This window comes from Schizosaccharomyces pombe, assembly GCF_000002945.2.
Source record: "Schizosaccharomyces pombe strain 972h- genome assembly, chromosome: I".
Classification (NCBI taxonomy): domain Eukaryota; kingdom Fungi; phylum Ascomycota; class Schizosaccharomycetes; order Schizosaccharomycetales; family Schizosaccharomycetaceae; genus Schizosaccharomyces; species Schizosaccharomyces pombe.
The window spans coordinates 2830282-2849318 of record NC_003424.3 but is presented as its reverse complement, the minus strand read 5'-3'; the positions used below and the strand labels follow the sequence as shown (position 1 = coordinate 2849318).

General features: G+C 35.3%; 8 protein-coding genes, 7 long non-coding RNA genes and 1 other non-coding gene across 16 annotated transcripts, besides 1 other annotated feature; 6 read left to right on the top strand and 10 right to left on the bottom strand.

Moving 5' to 3' along the window:
* Nucleotides 1-46: 46 nt before the first annotated feature.
* spo12 (Spo12 family nuclear protein) lies at nt 47-3848 on the top strand. Its single transcript, NM_001019374.3, has one exon. It carries the CDS (start codon nt 118-120, stop codon nt 388-390), a length of 273 nt encoding a protein of 90 aa, NP_593947.1. The 5' UTR covers nt 47-117; the 3' UTR covers nt 391-3848.
* ucp6 (UBA domain protein Ucp6) lies at nt 695-3350 on the bottom strand. Its single transcript, NM_001019373.3, has one exon. It carries the CDS (start codon nt 2782-2784, stop codon nt 946-948), a length of 1839 nt encoding a protein of 612 aa, NP_593945.1. The 5' UTR covers nt 2785-3350; the 3' UTR covers nt 695-945.
* Nucleotides 3485-3824, bottom strand: SPOM_SPNCRNA.3284. Its single transcript, NR_192651.1, has one exon. It is a non-coding gene; the product is annotated as a non-coding RNA (long non-coding RNA).
* A 725-nt stretch (nt 3849-4573) lies between the features above and the next one.
* SPOM_SPATRNATHR.03 lies at nt 4574-4645 on the top strand. The gene has a single exon. It is a non-coding gene; the product is annotated as a tRNA-Thr (tRNA).
* SPOM_SPNCRNA.3283 lies at nt 4589-5141 on the bottom strand. Its single transcript, NR_192650.1, has one exon. It is a non-coding gene; the product is annotated as a non-coding RNA (long non-coding RNA).
* Nucleotides 5142-5227: 86 nt separating this feature from the next.
* Nucleotides 5228-5560: an LONG TERMINAL REPEAT.
* Nucleotides 5561-5680: 120 nt separating this feature from the next.
* On the top strand, nt 5681-7240 carry SPOM_SPAC3F10.12C (transcription factor). The gene has a single exon (NM_001019372.3). The coding sequence runs from the start codon at nt 6397-6399 to the stop codon at nt 7000-7002; it is 606 nt and encodes a 201-aa protein (NP_593944.1). The 5' UTR covers nt 5681-6396; the 3' UTR covers nt 7003-7240.
* On the bottom strand, nt 6412-6805 carry SPOM_SPNCRNA.3282. Its single transcript, NR_192649.1, has one exon. It is a non-coding gene; the product is annotated as a non-coding RNA (long non-coding RNA).
* A 74-nt stretch (nt 7241-7314) lies between the features above and the next one.
* SPOM_SPNCRNA.3281 lies at nt 7315-8599 on the bottom strand. The gene has a single exon (NR_192648.1). It is a non-coding gene; the product is annotated as a non-coding RNA (long non-coding RNA).
* Nucleotides 7531-12198, top strand: abc2 (vacuolar phytochelatin and glutathione S-conjugate ABC family transmembrane transporter Abc2). The gene has a single exon (NM_001019371.4). The coding sequence runs from the start codon at nt 7615-7617 to the stop codon at nt 12049-12051; it is 4437 nt and encodes a 1478-aa protein (NP_593943.3). The 5' UTR covers nt 7531-7614; the 3' UTR covers nt 12052-12198.
* Nucleotides 10571-11167, bottom strand: SPOM_SPNCRNA.3280. The gene has a single exon (NR_192647.1). It is a non-coding gene; the product is annotated as a non-coding RNA (long non-coding RNA).
* Nucleotides 12199-12663: 465 nt separating the features above from the next.
* Nucleotides 12664-12872, bottom strand: SPOM_SPNCRNA.3279. The gene has a single exon (NR_192646.1). It is a non-coding gene; the product is annotated as a non-coding RNA (long non-coding RNA).
* Nucleotides 12873-13315: 443 nt separating this feature from the next.
* On the bottom strand, nt 13316-14250 carry SPOM_SPNCRNA.3278. The gene has a single exon (NR_192645.1). It is a non-coding gene; the product is annotated as a non-coding RNA (long non-coding RNA).
* An 80-nt stretch (nt 14251-14330) lies between these two features.
* Nucleotides 14331-16088, top strand: map3 (pheromone M-factor receptor Map3; the record flags this gene model as incomplete). The annotated part of the gene is made up of 1 exon (NM_001356084.2): nt 14331-16088. One exon carries the CDS (start codon nt 14331-14333, stop codon nt 15426-15428), a length of 1098 nt encoding a protein of 365 aa, NP_001342813.1. The 3' UTR covers nt 15429-16088.
* his6 (1-(5-phosphoribosyl)-5-[(5-phosphoribosylamino)methylideneamino] imidazole-4-carboxamide isomerase) lies at nt 14334-16612 on the bottom strand. The gene is made up of 4 exons (NM_001019369.3): nt 16283-16612; nt 16150-16220; nt 15790-15893; nt 14334-15723 (listed from the first exon to the last, which is right to left on the bottom strand). The coding sequence occupies exons 1-4, from the start codon at nt 16521-16523 to the stop codon at nt 15345-15347; spliced, it is 795 nt and encodes a 264-aa protein (NP_593941.1). The 5' UTR covers nt 16524-16612; the 3' UTR covers nt 14334-15344.
* A 44-nt stretch (nt 16613-16656) lies between these two features.
* On the top strand, nt 16657-17845 carry faf1 (rRNA processing protein Faf1). Its single transcript, NM_001019368.3, has one exon. It carries the CDS (start codon nt 16730-16732, stop codon nt 17507-17509), a length of 780 nt encoding a protein of 259 aa, NP_593940.1. The 5' UTR covers nt 16657-16729; the 3' UTR covers nt 17510-17845.
* Nucleotides 17612-18953, bottom strand: spd2 (ribonucleotide reductase (RNR) inhibitor family). The gene is made up of 3 exons (NM_001356083.2): nt 18720-18953; nt 18513-18520; nt 17612-18327 (listed from the first exon to the last, which is right to left on the bottom strand). The coding sequence occupies exons 1-3, from the start codon at nt 18800-18802 to the stop codon at nt 18110-18112; spliced, it is 309 nt and encodes a 102-aa protein (NP_001343112.1). The 5' UTR covers nt 18803-18953; the 3' UTR covers nt 17612-18109.
* Between the last annotated feature and the right edge of the window lie 84 nt (nt 18954-19037).

The following is a 19037-nucleotide window of genomic DNA, read 5'->3' as shown; positions in this document are numbered from 1 at the left end:
ACAACTTTGTTATGGATATATTGTCTAGCAGACAACTGCACCTGATAGTCTCCAAAACACATAACTATTTTGGTATATTCCAATTTTAGCAACATTTGGTAATTTTTGAAACTTCCAATGTCAGAAACTCAAGCTGACTCAATCGCTAAGTCGAGTGTTGAAACCACAATTCAGCCATTGCATCAGGAAAGTGCAACACTCCGTCAACAGGTGTTGCAGAAGCATGAACTTCCTAAGCATGCATTGAATGTTGCTAGTCCTACTGATAGTTTAATGAGTCCCTGTACTGCGAAATTACAAGCCCATAAGAAGAAGTACTACATGAAAAGAAAACCACCTGTAATGTCTTTGCAAAATACACTACAAAGCGTCCAGACAGAAAAAGAATAGAAACGAAGAGATTCCAGATGGCCATTGTGTATTTTGCTGTTCTTCTTATAACCAAATCTTGATGAAGTGTTTCATGCTCCAATAATATCATACACTTCTTGCAATTTTTATCTGACTCAAATATTTGTTTTGTTTTTTCTTTCTTTGGTTTACTTGGGTTTAATAATATTACAATAACCTTCCTGCTTACATTTGAATTTCTATGTCTGCTACTTACCGACCCCTTTATGTTAATATATATCTGGCACATTGTTTGGTCTTTATGCTTTTGCGATATTTTGGTTTTATCACAAAGATTATCATTCACTACTTGACTTCATTTCATTTATTTTATTTTATTTTCGCATAACATTAACTATAATTCTACACATGCATCTAAATAGACATTAATATATTTAGTTATTTTTGACAAAATTTTTGAATGTGATTCCATCAAACAGACAACGAATAATACAAGGAAACGAGTTACATTAGAGAAAGGAAATCATAAAAGCATTGGTATAAATTTTTGCGAACAAAACAGCCGAAAAATGCTGTCATGTAATGATCGTCCTTTTAACCGCTATGTTCCACATGCATACTTTCCGGAAATTCGCAAGCACTGTTTCGGGATCGGTGACATTGTACATCTGTATTGATATGGGGCACAGTTAACTGTAAGCCCCCTTGATCCTCAAGGTCGTATTCGGAAACATCGCTGCTGCGGCTGCTCCTTGTGCTTACAGTCGGTGAATGAATTATACCTGCTAACTCATCATCAAAATATTCATTGTCTTCTGCAATAAAATTTTTGACAGAAGTGGGTATGACAGTACGAGTAGAAGCTTCGCAGTCATCATCAACGTATATCAAAAGACGGTTATGGTAGGATATATGTTTCTCAAACTCTAAATCAACTTCTTCAAAAGTAACAGGTTCTACAATGCATGGCGGACTATCCTGGGATATCGTTGCGCTTGTGGTGAAGCGAACTAAGTACCATTGTTCGTTATGATTAGCAGACGGCGAAACATTTCGATTTGACTGAACTGCACTGTTTTTGAGACAAATGTATATTATCGATGGTTCGATAATAACGGCAAGGAGGCGTCGCGTACATTTATTTTGCATACCTCGATATAAAGTGGAGAGTTTATGCTGAGTAGCATTTGTATTTGATATAAGTGTGCTAATTTTGGTTTGTAAGGTCTCTTTTAACAGCTGTAAATGACTAGACAACGCAGGATTTCTTTTTTCAAGAAATTGCTGTCCATCAGTCAAGAGTTCACCAATGTCTTTATCAGTAAGTGTAACGCCAGTCAAACGCTTATACAAATCCTCCCACTCTAATAAAGTTTTGCGGTAAACAGTCTCTAATTGGTATCTTCGTAACATCTCATCACGATTTTCTATGATACATTTACTTAAATCAATCTTTGGTGTTAGCAAGAATCGAGGTGTACCGGATGCATTATTTCCTGGAAGTGAACAGCAAAAGACTTTTCCAACATGTTTTATCCAACTCCAATTTTTTTGAGCTGAAGAAGGAGGATGAAGCAATAAATCCAAGCAAGATTCTATACTCAAACGTAAGTCGGGAGTTGAATTGGGCTTAAAGTTAAAAATGTATGTGGGTTTTTCGGAATTTGTCAAAGATGAGAGAGTGCTACAAAATGTAGAATCAAATTCAGCATTAGGAGGAGAAAAATATGAAGATAGAAAAGCTGCAATACAGTCACCATCGGACATTGATGTATTGGTATTACCAAGTCCGGCTAAAACTTGAGATAGTGCAGCGGTAATATGTACAGTATCCAAGTAAAGGCGATGACTGGAGAAGAGAAACTCAAAGGCACGAATTGTTTGCACTTGCATAACAGATCTAGGATCTAAAGACTGAGAAATGCAAGAGTCTTCTCCATACCACCATCCGGGGGAAGCCAGTCGATGGTTTGAATGATGGTTGTATTTGGAAAGAGAGGAGGAAGATAAATGCGCAGAAACATCTGTAAACGGTCTGTGAAAAGAAGCGTTGTCTTCTGCAAATAGTAAACCTTTACAAGTTGCGTGCACAAACGTGTTGAGGGCAACGGGTATCTCAAAAACAACAAAAAGGAAGGGAGCAATTGCAGGAAACAAAGCGCTGGGTTTTAGAACTGTTCCAATGCGCCCAGGTAACCTTCTACGCTTGCGAGGGGAAGGAAGAAAGAATGTATCTTGGTAGCTTGGTAATGAAGAAGCAATAGATGTGCTAGACATAATGGGAACGAGTCGGCTCTTTTCTAACTGACCACTGAAAATGAATTCCGCAGCACTTTCAACATCATAACCACAGCGTTCTAAAGAATCCTTGGCATCGGATTCCGAAACGCCCATATTTTTTAACGTTTTGATCTTAGTATCTAAGTCTTCCATAATTAAAACGCGAAAATTTGACTGTTCGGATAATATCCAACACGTAGAATACGATTTTTCTAAAGGCTAAATAACAATAAAACAAGGATAATATATCTATAAAATATATGGTGTTTGGAAGGAAATGATGGATCGGTTTATGGTAAACAGTGATCCAATGATAAAGAAAGAGAAAAAAAAATTAATCAAGGACTATGATTTAAATATGGCCAAAAAAACGAGACAACAACAACGATGTTAGAATTCAAGACTAATAAATTTGACACTACCGACTCCTGTTCCAACCCCAGCTATAAAAGTCACTTGCAGCAAATGAGAGTAGGCACAGGGAAGAGAAAATCTGAAATGTGAAGAGTAAACCAAATTTGCATACGCCTTCAAAAAGCAAGATAATCCAGTTTAGCCGAAAAAGGCTAGTTTACTAATTCTCTCTTTGTTAACGATAATTGCAGCGAACCTCAATTCCTTACTTTCTTTTTCTTGCATGAACTCCTTTATACAGAAGATAATGCTAAAAAAACTTGGAAACACTCCAAAGGAAGAATTCGTTGAAGACGTTGGGTAATGGAATCGATTCTTGACGCCGCACGCACTAATAGGTCATGAAGGTAATGGAAGGTAACAATCTGTTGTTACCTGATCGCAAAGCTTATGAAAAAGATAAAAAATGTATAGCAAATTGCTTGCAAAACGTTTTCTAAGGGTCACTAAGGTTTTCTTTAATATAAGTCAAGTATGCTATTGTATCCAAATTTTTTTGTCGTTTTACGGACATGAAGACATATTAAGTTACATCGCTTTTGATAAATGAAATTGAACAAATGGCGCTGTCACCTTTTGATATTAGACAAAGGTGAGGGAGAGCTCGTTTTAAATTTTTTTTAAGTCCACAACTAATGCTTCCAAGAATCGAGCAGTATTCGGTAAACAATAGGATGGTAAAATAAACAACAGGGATTGCTTATGGTAACGCAAGCATCATCGCATGTTTCCGCTTACAAAGGTTTCTTTCACTCTATACATTAAATCAACAATAATATTTTTTTAATACTGTGTATTCAGAGAAAAAGAAAACTTATGGAAATCAAAAGAATGATCGTTTAGATAGATTCTATGTAGAGTAGCATGTTTTTTTGTTCATGAAGTTAAGATTATATTGCGTTAAGCGTATTATTATATGAAAAGGTCACGGATTTTTATGGTTTTATATATTAAAACAGACGTGTTCAAGAACGGTTGAAATAGTACAATAAGTTTTGTTTCTTAAACGGTTCAACATGATTTTTTACTTCTTATTCGTTTAAGGACTGATATACAATTTGTCTGATCTACATATATACATTTGCGTAGTGCAAAGAAGCGACTGGCATCATACCTTAATGAACTCCATTAGCAAAAGCAGTTTTGCCTGGGATACGAATCGAAAGTAAGCGAAAACTCTTTTTTATGTTCCTTGATTGTGTATTCGCTTCATTCATGTATGATTGCAATAATGGTATTGAAACTTCTACACGCAAAAAAATATAACGTATAGTCATATTAAATTTAGTAAATTGTTTTGTGTTGCATCAGGAAAATAAAACGGTTGCTTTGCTAAATATGTAATACGTTTTGATAATATATTCCTTTGCTAATACAGAGAATTGGTTTTTTAAAAATTTGGTTACCTACTGTTTGCCGCTTTTTACTATTTTTGACTGTTCGTTTTAACACATCTTTCCTTTAATAACTTATCATTTTAGGACGTTTAGTTGTAACAAGTTAAACTAAAAGAATCGACTTAACAATAGCTCTTGTAGCTCAGTGGTAGAGCGCTTGCCTAGTAAGCAAGAGGCCCAGTGTTCGAGTCACTGCTGGAGCAATGCTTTTTTATCGACTTATTTTACACTTCGTACTAAGTTATGAAGTGTTCACTTTCGTAACCTAGTTTATCTTTCCGTTAGAACACCGTTAAGTTTCTTGCGATCTTCTATTTTCGTTATGTAAGGTAGTATGAACAGTTCAATTGTAGTTCATCCAAAGGAATATGCTATTATAAATTATGATTGAAATATCTGAAAGGAAGAAGGGAAACCAATTGGGTACCTTTTATAATTTGTAATTAGTTATCTTTCGGCTCGCAAATCCATTATCAACATCATCTCTTAGTTACAGTGAATAGGTAAATTTATAACGTGCGATGTAGTGATGCAGTACAGTGTAGTCTGCTATTGCTAACAGTTATTAGATTTTAGGATATTCATATGCCGTTTGCAACAAACATATGACAAGCAATATTAAATCATAGAATGGAGCTGGTACGACAAATTAAGCTAAGTAAGCAACGATTAGTTAACATTTCTCTTTCTACAACATTATTTATTACATCTGTACTTCTCATACTTCATGCATACGGCTTTATAGTTACAATAAAACTCATCGCATTTAAATGTAATGTAGTAAAATTACTACACTACATTATGTTATACGTTGTGTATCACTGTATATCACACGTACTAATTATATATAGTACCATAAATGGTACTATATTGAGGCTGATCTTAGTGATAATCTAAAGTTCTATATTATCTGAATACTATAAAGGGACATAGATGAAATGAGAAACGAGGTTCAGTTATAAATTACATTAGTGATAGATAACAAATATAACCTACATAATAGAATACCTAACTCAGATGCTACAAATATTACCTGTGTGTTGCAATATAGTAGTCAGAAGGAAAACTCAACGCAGTTTTGCATATCGTTAAATAGATATCAAACTGCGTAGCTGACACTAAATAAAAATAAAGTAGGTTTGGTAAATGCGTTGTTTTTAATTAAACGAGGGCAGCGTAGCCCTTCCTTAAGTGATTCTACTTAGTAATATCAACGCGGTTTACAGACGTGTTTTATCAACAATGAACCTCGCTTCATGTTAAAAGTTTGATGTGAATTGCTTTTTTGAGCTATTTGAACATTTAAGTGCTTTTTAAAATACATTTGCTACTCTTCTTTTAAGTTTGGTAATTAAGAGTGCAATATTTTATCACGCTTGTCAATGTTAGGGATCCGTGAAGTGCCTTTGATTACCACTATCATTTTGCAACATTATTTTTAAACATTCCATTAGAAAGAACAGGAAAAAGTTCTTTGAACTAATTGAACACCTGTTTCACCCTTTGCGACTGATAGCAGTTCGTTTTAATTTTTTTAATTTGAGTTGATGCGAAAATCAACGCTTTAATTTTGGACAGCCTTTAAGCACAATCATCGTTTATTCTATATTTATTTTTTTTATTCCTGTTTTACATATCTAACGTTTTGGAATTTTTTTAAACTTCCAGTCTTCAGAAACCTTTTATCTATTTATCCTTAGAATCCCATTTATCAAGATACTCTTGTCAAGCTACTATATGTACTCATAAACTACCTTGTGTTTTCATCTCTTTACTAGACTGTTCATTCTCCCTTATCATTACATTGCTGGTTTACTACGAAAGTGTTCAAATACATTGGCTGGATTCATCAGCGGTAACACTTCAATCATTACATTATCTTCATGCTTGTAAAAAATTCATTTCTATTATAGAAATTTTCTTTGTTTTATGAGATAATAAATTCGGCTAGAAAATGCAAAGAGATATGTCCATAAATCATCTGCTTCCTCCTTTATCAGGACCAGGACAAGTCGAACAACTCACAGGTTTTACTAATGACATAGTTTATAACGATTTTTATGCTCATGCCGTTAGTTATAATCCTTATCCCTCTGAAAAGATTGATTTTCCCAAGAAAAATACAGCCCATAAAAATTCCACGACTTCAACGGTAGCTTCTAGTGGTAATACGACTATGGAAAAACCATGTGTTGGAAGCGAGGAATGGTATAAAGCTAAAAGATTAAGTCACAAAGAAGTAGAGCGTAGAAGAAGAGAAGCCATAAGTGAGGGAATTAAAGAGTTGGCGAACATCGTTCCTGGATGTGAGAAAAATAAAGGTAGTATCCTTCAAAGGACTGCTCAATATATTCGATCCCTTAAAGAAATGGAGGAAATGTGTCGTGAAAAATCAAATTTGGAGAAACTTGTTGCTGATCATACTATTCAAGAACTAGCTAGGGAGAACGCACGGTTAAAATCGGAATGCGAACGTGCATGGCGCAGTGTTGAGCTTTGGAAGCAAGCTGCTAGGAGTTTTGATTCAGAACTTGATGTAGAAGAGAATAGTGAATCGTAAAATAACTCTCCTTTTCTAATGCAATTATTTCCCTATCATTTTTTGCATTTTTTTATATATTTCCATTTACTTTGATCCTACTTTCCCTTGAGGTCCACGTTTATAGTCTAACTATATGGTTTACAATACTTTTAACTTATATACATATTTTATTTTCAACTTACATTGCATAGTAATTTAGAATCTGAATTTAATCTGATTAGAAATTGCTTTGAAGTTACCATGACTGTAAAACTTGTTTTTAAAGGTTTAAGAAACATTTGTTTACAGTGAATATCATTAGATTAAAAATCATAACTGTCAAAACCATATTTAATATGTAGATTCGTTTTGTGAAAGGTTAGTCAATTCAACGATGAAATTATAAACTCATTAGATAGATTAAAATATATTAAGGGATTCCATTAATATATCTAGTTGCTCATAAAAATTTAGTAATATTTTGTTGTTAGTTACTGAATCGAAATGTATTACGAACATGTTCATTCATACCACCACAAATTTATACTTTGTAAGCCACTTATCTTCAGCCAACACTCTTCAGGTTTTGTTACATTCGCAGGAAATAACTGTTTCAGGGAATTTGAATCAGTTTAATACTGTATTATCAAAATGGTTCTTGAACAGGATTTAGATCCTTTTGTAGGTGGAAATTGGATGAATTCTGCTTACAAAGGATTCACATTTCTATCGGCAACTTGGCTTGCTCCAAACATTTACCTTCTTATCAGTGGATGTCTGCAGTACTTCTATGAGGTTAGAAAAAGGTCTCATTATTTTCATTTTCGAAGATTTTGGACAATATGGCTGAAGTCTTTAGTTATTATGGTTCTCCTTTTCACCCATATTTATGACTGTTATAAAACGAATGAAAGTGTATGGAATGTATTAAGCATTATAACTTATTTTCTTGCTTTGTTTTTGCATGTTGTGGAGCAGCCTACGTTGCGAATACCTATGGCCTCTTTGTTGATGTTTTGGCTTTTTAAGTTTTTAGCCTCGGCTCTGGTTTTATTACTTCGTCCTAATTATACAATGTTCCCTATGCTTAACGTAGTTCCCTCCATTACTTTTTTTTGCTCATTGGTATGCCTTCTAGCTGAAATCTACGTGCCTCCTGCCAACCGAGTTTGGTATCCCGATGATGCAGCTGAGTTGGAAGAGACTGGATTAAGACCATCTCGGTTTACCTATGCCAACATTTTTTCAAGGATATCATTTGGTTGGCTTAGCCCTCTTATGAAGTTTGGTTACAGAAATTATCTTACTGAATCAGATGCTTGGTCTCTTCCTCCTGCCGAACGTTCCAGCAATCTGACTATTGTTTTTGAAAAGAATTGGATTTCCCATGCAAAAAAGAAAAAAAGTAGTCTTTACATGTGGGGTGTTTTGTTTTTAAACCATTGGAAGCTTACCGTTGTTATTATCGTTTTGAAGTTGGTGCAAGACGTTGTAGCGTTTATTCAGCCAAATTTAATTAGGAAGATTGTTATTTTTGTTAGCTCCTATTCTTCTGAGCATCCACAACCTCCTCAAGTAGGTTTCAGTCTTGCAATCGCTATGTTTTTAACCAACGTCGTACAAACCGCATTGTTACAACAATATTTCCAACTTGGCATGGTACTTGGCATGAGATGGAGGTCCGAATTGATTACTGCTATCTATCGCAAATCCTTACGTCTCTCAAGTGCGGCTCGTCAAAGTCGATCTGTTGGAGATATCGTAAATTACATGTCTGTCGACACTCAAAAAGTTTGTGATTTAACTATGTTTTTGTTTGTTATTGTATCGGGTCCTTTCCAAATTGTACTAGCTCTCACAAATTTGTACCATCTTGTAGGATACGGTGCGCTCTCTGGGGCTTTTGTGACATTCTTACTATTTCCTTGTAATGTTGTGATTGCAAGTATCTTTAAAAGGTTTCAAAATAGACAAATGAAAAATAAAGACGCACGTTCTCAGTTTATGACTGAAATTATTAACAATATTCGCAGCATTAAGTTGTATGCTTGGGAAAACATATTCCTTCAAAAATTGCTGCAGTTAAGGAATACCAGAGAATTGCGCATGTTGAAAAAGATTGGAATTGTCAACACTATTGGCAACTTTACCTGGCTTTTTGCTCCTATTCTTGTATCAGCCGCAACGTTTGGTACTTTCATTGTTCTGTATGGAAAGACACGTGTGCTTTCAGTTGATATAGTCTTTGCTTGTTTGAGTCTTTTCAATTTGTTACAATTTCCGTTAACCATGTTGCCTATTGTTGTCAGTTCAGTTTTAGAGGCATCTGTTGCTATTTCTCGTATCTATGGGTTTCTCACTGCAGGTGAATTGGACTCCAACGCTGTTCAACGCTACCCAGCTAACAAAGAACCATCCGGAGTTTGTTTAGAAATTAAAAAGGGTACATTTAGTTGGTCCGGTCCTGGACAAAATGCCGCAGAACCTACTTTACGTGATATTGATTTTGTGGCTAGAAGGGGTGAGCTATGTTGCATAGTTGGTAAAGTTGGAATGGGTAAATCATCTTTGCTTGAAGCTTGTTTGGGCAACATGCAGAAGCATTCTGGCTCCGTGTTCCGCTGTGGTTCCATCGCGTATGCAGCTCAGCAACCCTGGATTTTGAATGCTACTATTCAGGAGAATATCCTCTTTGGCCTTGAACTGGATCCTGAGTTTTATGAAAAAACCATTCGTGCTTGTTGTTTGTTGCGTGATTTTGAGATACTTGCTGATGGAGATCAAACGGAAGTTGGCGAGAAAGGTATATCTTTATCTGGAGGTCAGAAGGCACGTATTTCTCTTGCTCGTGCTGTTTATTCTCGCTCAGATATTTATCTTCTTGATGACATTTTATCTGCTGTTGACCAGCATGTTAATAGAGATTTAGTTAGGAATCTTTTAGGTTCAAAAGGTTTACTCAGATCACGATGCGTTATTCTTTCAACTAACTCCTTAACCGTTTTAAAAGAAGCCAGCATGATTTATATGTTAAGAAATGGTAAAATAATAGAGAGTGGAAGCTTCACTCAATTATCTTCTTCGCCAGACTCCCAATTGTTTCAATTACTTTCGGAATTTAGCAAGAAGGATACCGCATCATCTACTGGAGCCGATACTCCTCTCTCCCGTTCTCAATCTGTAATTACTTCTTCTACCGATGTCACGAGTTCAGCTAGCCGTTCTTCTGACACAGTTAGCAATTATCCAAAGGCCACCATAAAAGGAACAGGTAGGATCCGTAAAAGGTTAACCGACGAGGACAATGTCAAAGCTACTGGACAAGCTGCTGAGAAAATGGAACGTGGTAAGGTAAAGTGGAAAGTATACTGGACGTACTTTAAAGCGTGCTCTTTGTTTTTAATCTTCTTGTATTTCCTTTTCATTATTGGTGGTATTGGTATGAATGTTGGTACTAATGTTTGGCTTAAACATTGGAGTGAGGTAAATACACAATTAGGTTATAATCCTAAACCATACTTTTACTTGGGTATATACACATTGTTTGGTCTTCTTTCTTGTGCATTGATTTCTCTTAGCAGCTTAACCATTACCGTGTTTTGTGCTATTAAAAGCTGTCGTTATCTACATGATTCAATGGTAAAGGCGGTTTTGCGTGCTCCCATGAGCTTTTTTGAAACCACGCCAACTGGTCGAATATTAAACCGATTTTCCAGCGATGTTTACCGTGTGGACGAAGTTATTTCTAGAGTTTTTATGTTTTTCTTCAGAAATCTCTTTCAAATAGTTTTCGTACTAGCAGTTATTTGCTATTCTTCTCCTATGTTTATGATCCTAATTGTTCCATTATTCTTTCTGTATCGTTACAATCAAGTTTATTATACTCAAACTTCTCGAGAGCTAAAAAGGCTTGATAGCGTTACTCGCAGTCCTTTATATGCTCATTTCCAAGAGTCTTTGGGTGGGTTGTCAACTATTCGTGCTTATGACATGGAAGATACATTTATCTCGGAGAACGATATTCGTGTTGATACCAATCACCGAATTTGGTTCTTGTACTTCAGTTCAAATAGATGGCAGGCAATTCGTGTTGAAGCAATAGGCGCTTTGGTGGTATTTTCATCTGCATTTTTTGGAGTTCTCTCCGCAGTCCGTGGAAATCCTAATTCTGGTTTAGTGGGTCTTTCGTTGTCTTATGCCGTACAGATTACCCAAAGTTTAACCTTTGTCGTAAGACAGTCTGTTGATGTAGAAACAAACATTGTTTCAGTCGAACGAATGCTGGAATACATTGGTCTTCCAAGTGAGGCACCCTCCATTATTCCAGATCATCGTCCTCCAGAAGGATGGCCTTCCCATGGTGCAATTAAATTTGATCACTACAGTGTCAGATATCGTGAAAATCTTCCACTAGTCCTAAACGATATAAGTGTTAACATTAAACCACAAGAAAAGATTGGTATTGTCGGTCGTACAGGAGCAGGAAAGTCGACTTTGACGCTTGCATTGTTTAGATTAATTGAGCCAACATCAGGAGACATACAATTGGATGATATCAATATTACTTCGATTGGATTACACGATTTACGCTCCAGACTTGCTATTATCCCACAAGAAAATCAAGCTTTCGAAGGTACAATTCGTGAGAATCTCGATCCTAATGCTAATGCTACCGATGAAGAGATTTGGCATGCTCTCGAAGCTGCTTCCTTAAAACAATTCATCCAGACTCTTGACGGCGGGTTGTATTCCCGTGTTACAGAAGGAGGAGCCAATCTTTCGTCAGGCCAACGCCAGCTGATGTGCTTGACAAGGGCATTATTGACACCCACACGCGTATTATTATTAGATGAAGCTACTGCAGCTGTTGATGTTGAAACAGATGCTATTGTGCAACGCACAATTCGTGAACGCTTTAACGATCGTACCATTTTGACCATTGCTCACCGTATTAATACTGTGATGGATTCGAATCGTATATTAGTATTGGATCATGGTAAGGTAGTCGAATTTGATTCAACGAAAAAGCTGCTGGAAAATAAAGCATCTTTGTTTTATTCCCTCGCAAAAGAGAGTGGACTTATTTGAGTTCACAGGTCGTTTGCTAATTTAAAATGCTTCTAATTAATTTTATGAAAATCCCGAAACTGTTATTCCTAAGCAAATTCTCATTTTGTTAGATTTACAAGTTACTGGTTTCTTGGTAATTTATATACTATTTTTTCTCAACTTGCTAAAAGACAATTTATCCGAATCATGTTATATTTTTTCTTCCCTTGTATTCAGCATATCTCTGTTTCGAAAAAAGCATGCACGCTGCTCACTTACAAGATAACCTTTTGTTGAAAAGGAAGATTTATTAACTATATATGATTGAAGATTTTTTCTTTTCAAAGGATATATAAGTTCTGCAAAGTTTCCTAAAAAAATCTTTCTTTTTTGTTTCTTACACCTTTTGACATTTATATTGGAGCCTAACGTTTTGCCGCTTTGATATCATTTATCCGTTGATTTTAGAAAAAAAAGTTAGGAAGAGTTGTTACCGATTTTTTCCTTCTTTTTATGCCAATATTCACTTCATCAGATTTAATTTGGCTACTTTTTTTTTCGTAACCTACTATAGTTATCTCATTATAGAATGAAATGAAACTCTATTATTATGTAGTTAAAATCAATGATAAGCACTGTATTAAAGTTTAAGAGAAAATCGCGAATTCCTTTTGATGTCCTTTTCTCAAAGGATACAAACACGATTTATAACACCTTTGCTTCAGACGTTTGATTGATATGCCTATTGTGATATACGAAACATCAGCATCAGGTTATAGCCGTGCAACATTTTCTGATAAATGATGAGGAAAACAGATGCTATTGTCTTGCTCATGTTGGTTCTCTGGGTTGAGATAATGAACATATTGGTATATAAAACTTGCACACGGATCAACGAGAATTGCTTACTTTTATTGCTCTTACATTTTATTGCTTTTATTTTATATAACATTGATTGCTCTCTTCTTTTCTTGTACTAAAAGAAATACAAACATACAAATATGGCTTACATGTTTTACTTCGCAGAATTATAATTAATTAAATACCCAAGTTATTCGTTAGCATGGTTGAGTATATTGTTTAATAATAGCGCTATTTAAGTCGTAACTTTATAGGATAAGTATTACCAGTACTAATACGTGTAAGAAGTTACCTAGTGCTATTGTTAACAAAATATAAGCTCGTTAATGTGAGTAACTTGTTTTATTTTCTACTTGAAATTTTTAACAAACAAACCAGTTAAAAAAAATTGATCTGGATCAATACTCCAGCTATTTGGAAAGAATTGACTTACGCGTAAATGTGTACGCGTTAATGTTTACTGATTTCGTTTTCGGGTTTAGAGAAGTAAAGGATGGAATTAGATTACAGGAAAGAGTATTTTTATAAATTATATATAAAGGAAGATATGACTAACGGCTAGTGTACCAATTCCATAATATACCGAGTGCAATTCAAACCAAACTCTCGTATATAGGCTGCGATTTATAAAGTAAAACTTCAGCGCATCAGCACAATTGTTCACGAGTACAAAATCTAAAAAGAAATTTTCTTTGCAATGCGCTCATCAATTAATATAAACGACCGCGATATATGAAGTCAAACAGTCGTTAAACACCAAAATTTCTTTACGTATTTACTTCGCAGATTACCCATCAAAAAGATATTCTATGGATTTATTAAAGATAAAGAATTCGCTTTTGATGCCTCAAATTGGAATACTATGCTTTAGATAATCAAATGGGCTGAACTCTTTGACCGACCGAAAATGGATCTCTATGCTGAGGCTTCTCACGGTAGGTATATAAAGAGCCTACTGCCCTTCTTCAATATGCCAAATAAATACAAACAAGGTTCTATACTCAACAGTAATTTTTCTTACTCATTTAATTACGAACCGTGCTCTGTTTTCGCAAGTTGTTTTCAAGTTTTCAAGCTTCGCGCGGGATATCTGGCGAGCGATCAAAGGTGTTTCCAATAGCTTTAACCTTTTCGTTTCCTGTCCTGTATTTTTAAATAATACATTTTCCGTGTCTATTACTTTTATTTTGGAACAATATTGAAGTTCAAATTGTACACGACTTTGGCAATCTTAGGAAAATCTTGGCATATACAATTCCAATTTTTGCTCTATCCAAATATCAAGACTACCATCATCACTGAATTTATACTCTTTTGTTTGCGCATCGTCTTTCGGCTTTCTTTTTCACCTTCTTTAATATTTTGAAATTCTATATAGGTCTTTGTGTACCATTTAATTTTTGTATCTTACTTTCTTTTATATCATATTTATTAGTTACTTATACGTTGAGTTTACCATGTTGCCTATTGGGATTTTCTATCAATTTTATGCTTACTTTGCCCTTGTTTTGTCTATCCCCATCTTATACATGCAGTTGCGTGCGAGAAACATTCCCTGCCTTTTGCTTTTATTTTGGTTAACCCTAACAACTCTCATCTACGTTGTCGAGTCTGCTATTTGGAGCAATCCCTACGCAGAAACAATTAGATGGATGGGTTATGGATTGTGTGATATTACATCTAGAATTGTCACATGTTCAAGTATTGGAATTCCTGCATCTGCCTTCACTTTGGTCCTGTATCTTGATACAGTCATTCGCAGAGACCACCCTCTCAAACGATATGAAAATTGGATTTGGCATGTATGCTTATCCATCCTGCTGCCATTGATTATCATGGCAATGATGGTTCCTTTGGAAAGTAACCGTTATGTGGTAATATGCATGAATGGATGCTACAGCTCTTTTTACCAAACGTGGTACACGCTTTTATTTTTTTACATCCCTCCATGCCTGTTGTCTTTTGGTGGCTTGTTCTTCGTTTCCCGAATCGTCGTGCTTTACTGGCGTCGACAAAGAGAACTGCAGCAATTTTTTCAGAGAGATTCTCAACTAACCTCAAAACGATTCTTACGCTTGCTATGTTTGGCAGCTGTATTTTTCCTCGGTTATTTTCCACTAACCATTTTCATGGTCGTAGCTAATGGAAAACTACAGCAGTTTTTACCATTCAACCATGAACTAGTAGAAGCCTGGCATCAGGAATCAATTACCTATTATCCTACAACTAAGGTTGGACTAAACGACTGGGTCCCTCCAACCGTTCTTTACCTCATGTCTTTGTTTTTCAGTACAAGTGGTGGTTGGACAGAAAAGGTTGCATTAATCCTTTGGTCTCTTTTGGTATGGCTTCCTTTTACCAAAAATACCGCGTTGGGTCGTCATGCACAATTCAAATTGGATTGCTGTAAGAGTATCGAATCAACTATGGCAGGAAAGACTTTGGATTCTACTGATTTTAAGGAAAAATGTTTAGTCTTGGAGAGGCAATGGAGTAAATCGTCGATTCCAAGCGACAACTCGAGTGAACTCCAAGACGCCGCCAAATATGTCTAAAGCACTTCCGATCGTTAAATCAACTTTTCCTTTACTCAATTTATCTACCAGATCCAAATCTTCTATACTGCGACCGCCTCCAGCGTAAGTGGTAGGAATTTTGACCCATTCTCCCAATTTAATTACCAAGTCCTCATCTATACCCTTACATAGACCTTCAACGTCTGCAGCGTGAATTAAAAACTCCGAACAATACTGAGACAGTAAATCTAAGTTTTCTTCATTTAGTTCAAAAGCAGTCATTACTTGCCATTTATTGATGGCAGCGAACCACCTATTATCTTTTCGACGACAACTGTAAGTTTTGTTATTAATAATACTCTTGGAAGTTTCCTCCTTTGCTCGCGAATTGGTTTCTTACCTCACATCCACAACCAAGCGGTCTTTTCCAATTTTTGAAGATATAGCCTTCAGTCTATCCAAATCAAACTGGGCATCTGGGAACAGCCAAGAAGTTACTATTACCTAGACAAAGTTAGGAACTTCACACTTTCATTTGATTGTTAATCATTTTACGCATCATTCTTTTTTTGTAACTTTACTAATGCCTTTGGAACACAACTCTTTTTATGAGCATGTATTTTTATGACCAGCTTTAGCTGCAATTTTTTAATCAATATTGCATACTCAGAAATGAATATACAAATAATCACATCCGAGATTGCTTAATGTAAAAGAAGATTAACGTTTAACATAGCATGTAAATTAATTTTAAATTTACCTTTGAGGCACCTTCTTGTAGCCAGTTTTGTGCATTAGAAATATTAATCCCCCCACCAATCTGAAGAGCACCTTCATTTGTAAGTTGTAAAATAATTAAAATTATTTATCCAAAAAAAAAATGCACGACATACCAGGCCATGTGTGCAAAGCCGTTTTAGCTGCTTCTTCGCAGTTCGGCCCAAGCATAATAACATGTGCTCCTTCGAGGTGATTCAATTTGTACAGTTCAGCATAATAACTGCTAGGTTTTAATGATACATAGTTAGTTTTCACGTCTGCGTCATTTCCTAATGTGCCTCCAACAATTTGTTTGACTTGACCTTGATGAATATCGATACATGGTCGAAACAAAGTGTGCTGCGATTTTTCCATATCTTCAAATTTCCCAATAACGTGCAAAACAAAAAAGAGAAGAAATGAAACAATCACAGAATTGCTATGTCTTATATAAAAAAATAGTTGAAGTGAGCAACTTTGAGACGTTACAGCACCAGTGAAGTAAGCTGTCAAATACAAACTCCACCATAAATTTTTATTTCATTCTTCCTATCACCTTCTTTATAATTTTGACAATAAACATGTCAGAGAATGCTTTATTAGCCTTACAGAGGCATTTTGAAGATCAATTTGGACACATCGAAGGATTACAACCTGTTTCAGCAAAGCCTTCTGAAACTGCTTTCAATTCGGATGCTTCAGAAAAAGAACAATCTCCAACTACCAGCAATGAGGAGGAAGACGCTATTTCAGATATGGAGGATAAAGAAGATGTGTCTTTTGGGTCCAAAATTCTACGAGTTTCCCATCAAGAAGTTGAGAAGCCAACTCTGTCAGCGACCGTAGGTCGTGTATCTTTTTTAAAAAAAATGCCCAAGTTAGAAGATGAAGAAGAAATTCTAGCAAAGAAGAGAGAAGAACAAAAATTGCGAAAACGATCTCGTCAAAATGATGATGGTTCAGATGATGATGAAGTCGAGAATCTAAAAAACGATTTAGAACTACAAAAACTTTTACGAGAATCTCATCTTTTACATGAGGCAACCTCAAGGACAGGTCAAGTTCAGTTGGTTGCTGAAGGAAAAATCCGTCACAAAGTCGTTCAGCAGCACATTGCTCAACTGGGCGGTAAGAAGGAAACCGAGAAAATGCCAATGGCTGCTCGTAGAGGAATGAAGAAGAAACAGAAACATATAGAGAAAGTAATTGAGAACGAAGCCCGGGAGAGTGGTACGGTGTTAGCAAAAAAACGAAAAGAAAGAAAACAGTTCAAAAAGGGATTTCGTCCTGTTACTTTCTCAGCGCCAGGTAAGCTCGTGGGCGGTACTTTACTATTGCCAAAAAGCATGATACCTAAATAAAAATTTAAAAAAGAGGAAAATTTGATTTTCGTGACAAAAAAATAATGACTTTTTCTTCTTAACTATTTATACCACCTTTAAAAATACTGAAGCTATGGAAGTTGGATTTTTAGTAACTTTCGACACATTCAAATGGTGTTTTATTTTCCTTTTTTTTACCTGGAACATTTAAGCTGATTATATTTGTGAATGTAAGACGCATACGGACAAGGAATTTTGGTTTTGCATAGAGGGTACTTAGTTTTTAATATTTGAACACATTTAACGTAATTTGAAAATAAAAATGGTACTATTATGAAAATGTTCAAAGGAACAAACTATAGCAGATGAGCGAGCGACGAGAAAAAAGAAACACAAAACAAATAATTTAAAAAGTATAGTTTACTAGTACTGAGTCCGCATATTCATGAGTAAACAATACTACAATAAGCAAGCAAAAACTAGAAAGCAAAGTCGAAGAAATAAATTAAGTAAATCTTTATCTTCAATTCAATTTCATAGTTTTGAGTAATAGTTCATCTCAATAACAAAGATTTATGCTATTGAAAATATACATATTACCCAATAGTATCGAAAGCTTTATCTTGCTCATTTATTCATTTAATGAGACTTGAGAAAATCAGGCTTGGCAAAAGAATCGGCGATTTCTTGAGTGGAGGCGGTATCCCAGAAAATAGAATCAGCAGCCAATTCTTGCTTCAAATCATCGAGACGAAGATTAGGATCATGTTTTTGCTGAGGAAGCTCATTTCTATCAGTTTGATCCTTGTGGTAAGAAGGGAAAAGTTGTTGGTCAAATTTGTAACCAGTTTGAACAGCTGCTAAAGTTAGTAAAAACTGCTTTCATCTAAACAGGAAAAAAGGTAGAAAGGAAGTAGTTTCTATAAAAACAGTTTTCCATTAAAAGTATAAACATGAAGAAAGAGTGCTTTATAGAAATTTTTGATTAAGGTATTAATAAACAAATCCACTCATTTTTTTTTTTTAAATTTGATTCACGTACCTTTGCGACTAAATGATTGTTAGTTATTATACAAAAAGACTAAAAAAGAGTTAAATCATCAAATGCCGTGCTGCAGTACAATTGTATTATAAGTTTTCAAAAAAGTACTTAGACCTTTAAGCCCTGTCTCTTACAAAAAAAGATAGCAGAACAATCAGCATTTTGGATAATTCAACGTTTAAAAGTAAAAAATTGGATTAAACTTACACTCTGGCTCCAACATCAAAAAGAGTAGTTTGAACTAGCTGGGGAAGTTCGTCATGATCGGGAAGCTTGAACGTTTCAGACATCCTGGATAAGTAAAACAATTAAAAAGTATCAAACAGGGGGAAATTGACAAAGTATAGTTAAATATAGGTAAAGACGGAGTGGTGAATCACAAATGCTAGCAATTACCAATCGCAGAGCAATCTTTTAATTTTCAATGATTAGGTGGTAGATGGTAAGTAGTTTGGGGTTGCGATTGTAGATCATACGAATTTTCTGTGACTCGAGACAGGTAACACTTTTTCTATTGTTTACCTA